This window comes from Rattus norvegicus, chromosome 16 (genome assembly GCF_021556685.1).
Source record: "Rattus norvegicus strain SHRSP/BbbUtx chromosome 16, alternate assembly SHRSP_T2T, whole genome shotgun sequence".
In the NCBI taxonomy this organism is placed as follows: domain Eukaryota; kingdom Metazoa; phylum Chordata; class Mammalia; order Rodentia; family Muridae; genus Rattus; species Rattus norvegicus.
In genome coordinates, this window is record NC_141549.1 from 2,774,727 (window position 1) to 2,780,726 (window position 6,000).

General features: G+C 45.4%; 1 protein-coding gene across 51 annotated transcripts in view; it reads right to left on the bottom strand.

The window, feature by feature from the left end:
• The window catches only part of Ccdc66 (coiled-coil domain containing 66), a 31,997-nt gene extending 29,147 nt beyond the window's left edge, over nucleotides 1-2,850 (bottom strand). For 20 of the 51 annotated variants that reach the window (XM_087588079.1, XM_087588068.1, XM_087588081.1 and 17 more), the window contains exons 1-3: nucleotides 2,776-2,850; nucleotides 1,055-1,119; nucleotides 387-412 (exon numbers count right to left, since the gene is read on the bottom strand). In XM_087588079.1, the coding sequence (XP_087444205.1) occupies nucleotides 387-412; nucleotides 1,055-1,119; nucleotides 2,776-2,786 (102 nt within the window). In that variant the 5' untranslated portion in view covers nucleotides 2,787-2,850. 51 annotated transcript variants of the gene reach the window in all.
• Between the last annotated feature and the right edge of the window lie 3,150 nt (nucleotides 2,851-6,000).

The following is a 6,000-nucleotide window of genomic DNA, read 5'->3' on the forward strand; positions in this document are numbered from 1 at the left end:
AATCACTCTCGAGAGCTTATGGGTGAGATTATGTCATAAGCACCTTGGTCAGAGCACACTGCTCTCTTACGGAGCTCTTACGCCATAAGACAAAGTCAGGTCAGGGAGCCAGCCCAGTGGTTAAAGTGTTGGCAGGAATTGTGAGGACCAGTCTCTGGATGCTCAGAGCACACATAAACGCTGGGCCCATAGAAAGGCCCATCTGTAATCCTACAGTAACGAGCAGATACCCGAAATCCTCTGGAGAAAGCTGCTTAGCTTGGCTACCTGTACTGGAAAGGTTCCAGGTCCAACTGGGGGGGGGGGGGGGCTCGACTCAACAATAAAACCAGCGGAAACATGCGTTTTTCCCGTGGAAACAGGCAGGGGCAAAAATCACGACTTACCTTCACAGAAACTTTTGATTTATGCTCTACAAAAGAAAATAAAATTACTAAACTATAAACCCAAAACATATTAAGGCAGTGACAAAAGAAAACGTTAAATACGGATTAAGATGTTAAGAATAAAACTATTATCCCCAAAGCATTAACCGCAAGTCCCACCTGAATACTCCAACTTTTACAATGTGGCGGTTCAGGTATTCACTCCCATTTCACTTTTATTTCAACATTCTTTCCGAGGTAAGACTATAAACAGATGGCGGGATCAGGCAAGTAACGTGACAGAGAAAACAAAACTGTACTGAGTTTAAAAAACTAATAACTTTTAAAAAAGACTTTAGCAACTGTGGTTGTATTGTATAAATTTAACTTTCTCACACAATAGTTTGCTTACAGGCAAAGTACATAATTATCTAAACTCTCCCTGCATTACTTATTAGGCAACAAGGTATGCTAACGCCAAAAACATTACACATGAAATGTATTTTATGACCCAACATAGCAGTGACCACTGTCATAATCTGACTTTACTTGGATAAATATCAATTTGTAGACATTAAAGGAAAAGGCTTTTTTCCAAGTATCATTTAACTGTACTACAAGCAAAATGTTAAACCACCACACTTCTGCACACAAACTTAAACCTTTAGACTTCCAACAACACGGCATACCATACGGAGACAGTATTAGCTTGGTCTTTCCATCCAATAATTCCGTTTCAAGCTTTAAACCATCTCTGTAATATAAAAGAAAATTGTTTTGACAATTTTAATTAAACAGCTCTCACAAATAGCAGCCAAGAACATATGACCCTTGAAAGTAAACCTATACCTTTGAATGTATACAGGATCACATGACCATCAAAGCAAGGGTTCTGGCTGTTTGTTTCTTTTAATTCATATAACCCAGGCTGGTACTGAATTCTTGATCCACCTGCCTGAACCTCCCTCAAAGCAGTCTTTAAATTTTAAAATATTTTTTTCAAGGCTGAAGGGACAGCTGAGCAGTGAGAGCACTGTCTATTCTTGTAGAGCAGAACCGACATCGTAGCTAGCGAGTGTCTGCAAAGCCCCCTCTGATCTCCAAGGTTACCAGGCACACAAGTGGCATGGTATCCATACACATAAAATTAAGTATTTAAAAAGTGTGGTGTGTGTGTGCGTGTGTGCCTGCGTGCGTGTGCGTGTGGTGTACGTACATACGTATACACACACATTTTTTTAACCCAAGAGGGAAAGAAATACAAAAGACTTTCTTATAACACTTCAGCAAGGCAAGCATGTGTCATGTTTAACCTGAAACCTGGTTTTTGTTATTGGTAAGAAAAAAGCAACTCAATTATTATGACATTCTTAACTTGCAGCTCTGTACCAAAAATCTCACGCTGCTACCAGAACCCCTCGGCAAGGTAAACAAGACATAGATATGTCATTTATTAGTTCTGTAACGGTTTCACGACTGACACATTCCAAGGAGGAATAAACCAACTGAAAAATGGTTAAAATGGTCACCAAGGTGACGGCTGCTTAAGTACAGAATTCCACACGACTTGGACTGTTTCACATAACACATGCTTGCTTTAGCGAATCTTTACTACTATCCTAATAAATGCACAACAAACTTTGGCTAATATGGCACTTTACATGCCAAAAGTGCCAGCATAAACGGTAAACACTACGAGCAAAACTTATGTTGTCTATTAAGGTCAACAAAACTCTGATGGGATTCCACCCATTATTTCACGGTTTTACAGGGGGTGGGGATGGAATGGGTGTTATGTGTCAATGAACAGCAGCAATGTCGACAACGTTAAAGAGAAACTACCAAGCCAAGAAATTAAAGGGCGAGCAGGTTGACTAGCAACGCTAAATTCACAGGGTTGCTTTGGTAGAGGGAATCAAAGTGCCTGCGTTTTTAACAAAACAATCTGGGAGACATAGGTTATCAGAGGCTTCCGCGTTGCAGGACTCTAACAGCTCATGGTTACGTTAGCAGGCAACACCTTGAATGAATCTGAAGTTGCCAAGTCTCTCTATCCTACAGCCCCGTACGCTCACAGGGCAGGCTGCCTCATTTACATCTAAACTCCCAGAAGAGAACCTAACATTCATCTACTGGATGCGCGGGTACGTCTAGGTCTGGTGGCTGGTCTTCCTAAAAGGATAAACTTCTGAAAATGAAGACCGCACCCCAGACTCGGTGCAGCCTTAGCTCAGGATGCTCCAGTTCGGCGCCGGGCAGCCGTAGGTCCCCGAGCATCTCGCCCTCTGGGGCGCCGTCTCCCCTCCGGGGCGCTCCAACACCTCGGTCCGTGCTGGACCCGGAACCCCGCCCGCTGCCACGCGCCGGCTGAAGGCCAGCCCCGCAGCCCAGCGAGTCCCCGCCGGCTTACCCCAGGTTCATGGCACCGCCGCCCACCCGCAGCTCGCTCAAGCCACTTGTGTGACCCAGCTTGCCGTCCCTGCTCAACAAACGCTACGCCGATTGGATGCCGGGGTCCAGCCGAGCCAATCAGAGTGGCACATGCTGGCGGGTTCGTCCGCTGGTGCCGGCCTCCCGGGACTCCCGGTACCTCTCGGTGGGCGTCTGGGGTTTCTTGGTGATCGCCGCCAGCCCCGGGGAGCTGTCTTGGCTCTAATGGAGGTTTCCAAGTAGGCAGAAGCAAAAGATGTAACCATCCTATTTTATATTTTGAAGAGAGGTTTATTTTACTTGAAGGAGTCGTGACGCCTAGGGCACATAGTATGTGTCTGTCTCTTCGTGCAACCCACATCTTACGTACTGAAGTTCTTTAAATATTGCAGCAACAATCACACTGTGTTCCAAACTTGTATATCTGTCGTTAGCAGTGTTATCTCGGAGGCACGAAGAGGCAAAAGGACTTGTCTGGGTCAGTGACCACTGAACAATCAAACTACAGAGACTATTCTAATGTGAATGTCTGTGAATAACCCCGGTTGATGCTTTCAGACTCAGTCCAAATTGTCACTTGTTGCTCTTTCAGAGGATCTCAGCTTCTATGTCCGGTGGCTAAGCTATCTGTAGCTATGTCAACCCTGGTGTCAGACTGGAGTGGGGAGGCGCACCCACACACATCTTTAAAAATCAAACCAACTGTGAGTTTGAGGCCAACCTGTTTGACAGAGTGAGTTTCAGGATAACCAGGACTACAGAGAAATCCTGTCTCATAACCACCGCCATCATCCCCCTACCCCCATTTCACCCCGCCTCCCATCACCACCACCCCCAGATAAAAATAAACAAACGTCACTCCCACAAAGAGACTGCTGAGGGTAAAGAGTAGGTAATGTCTACTTCCCGCCTCCTAGGATCCCAGTAACAAAACATTATTAGGGTCACTTGGGTATTCTGAAAGTAAATACATTGGAAGGTCTGCACCCCGCAAGGATGGTGACATCCTCAGGGCTGTTCGTAGTTGGACACCTGTTCCCCCTGATTCCCCAGAGCCCCCGTGTAGTTACAGCAACATTGCACGTAGTTGGCGGGGAGGGATACTCAGGAGAGCGGCCCACGAACCTCCCTATCCATCCCCTCTATGAGGGAGTGCTATCTTATGCAAACAGGCCCATCTAAGCAGCCTGAAGATGGTGGTTGGAGGATAGTCCTATGCAGCAGGACTTCTGAAAGATTGGGGGATACCCTATCATGTCTCGCCAGCATTTGGAATCCTGTACCAAAGTGAACTTCAGAGAAACGGTTGATGACTTCTGTAGCCACAGCTGCTGCCACTTAGGCAGAAACAGGAGGTCTGCCAGAGTGTGAGGCCAGCCTAGCTACATGGGTGTGGTGGCTGTTCCTGGGTGTCAACTTCTGGAATGAACTACACTTCAGAAATGGAGGGCACACCTGTGATCCAGATCTTGAAGCTGGAAGACAGGGGCTTCTGACTCAGATCTTGACTTGGAATAACATACACGTTTGATCCAGATTTTAAGGCATAGTGGCCTTGAAAAGCTTAGGCCCAGGCAAGGTAGTACATGCCTTTAATCCCAGGAGATTAAGGCAAGGAGATCTCTGAGTTCAAGGCCAGCCTGGGACAGAAAAAGTCCCAGATTCAGGTGTGGTGGTGAACACTTTTAATCTGGGTCACACCTTCTGCCCGAGGCCTCCGTAAGGACATTGGAAGAAGGAAGATTCACTCTTCTTTGCCTGCTTACTTGCCAGCATTGCTGTTGGAGCCTATGCCATCAGGATTCCAGCTTATGTAGGAGCCCAGCTGAAACAACTAGCCTCGTGGGACTGAGCAACTACCAGATCCTTGGACTTCCTATCCACAGCTGACCATTGTTGGGTTAGTTGGACTGCAGCCTGTAAGTCATCACAGTAAATTCCCTAAATATATAGAGAGAGCCCATAAGTTCTAGGGAGTCCAGAGAACCCTGACTAAAACAATAGGGCACTATTTCTTTAGAAAGCCAAACAACAGGCAGGCTTGGCAACACACACCTGAAATCTCAGCTCTTTGGAATCTAAGACAGAAGACTGGAGAGTTCAAGGCCAGCTTCTCCTACATGAAAGCCTCTTTCAAAAGGGGTCTAGAGAAAAAAGAAAGAAAGAAACACCAAAGGAGGGGAGCAGAATACACTCACACATTTGACCATGCCGTTTATGTTTAGCTGTCTATGGTGGTGCATGTCTTTAACCCCAGCACTCAGGAGGCCAAGGCAGGGGGAATTCTGTGAGTTCAAGGCCACCATGGTCTAAATAGTGAATTCCAGGTCAGCAAGAGCTACATAAAAAGCCTATGTCTTAAAAAAAATACTTAAAGGGATAGGTTTGTTTTTTGTTTTTTGTTCTTTTACTTATGCATAAAAGGGCCAAAACCAGCAGGTTAATGGTAGTTATTTTCTGGGAGGTCAAGTGGTATGAATTTGAAAGTATTACTTTCTTCTTTGTGTTTGTGTGCTATGGGTACATGCAAGGTGTGAATTCCCATGTTTGCTTGAGTGGGTGCACATGTGTGAGGCCAGAGGTAGATGCAGAGTGGGTTTTTTTTTCAATTCTCTCCCTTTGTATATTGAAGAAGGGTCTCTCATGTGGAGCCCAGAATTTGCTAACTCAGCTGGTCTACCTAGCCAGCTTGCCCTACCCCATCTCTGCTGTGGGGGTCTCTGCAAACACCAAGGCCAGAAGACTGTTGGTTTTCATGAGGCAAGGAGGAAGCTGAGTTCAACACTACTCAGTAGCCAGTGTTGCTTCCAAGAGTCTGACTCTAGGTGATTTATTTCAGAAATTTAAAAAAAAAAAATTATTTATCATGTATACAGTATTCTGCCTGCAGGCCAGAAGAGGGCATCGGATCCCATTACAGATGGTTGTGAGCCACCATGTGGTTGCTGGGAATTGAATTCAGGACCTCTGGAAGAGCAGCCAGTGCTCTTGAAGAAATAAAGTTTCATAGATGTGAAAAACAAAGTTGTAAAAACAAGGCTTTGAGAAATATATCTGGTGGTCAGGATGCCTATGACAAACTTGTGACCTTTCTGAGAGATACATCAGACGTCAGGATGCCCAGTGATATGATAAAGTCTTGGTGATCAAGATATTGACACAATTCTAAGTTAATTAAGACAAAGCAAAAACAACTGTTCTCAGA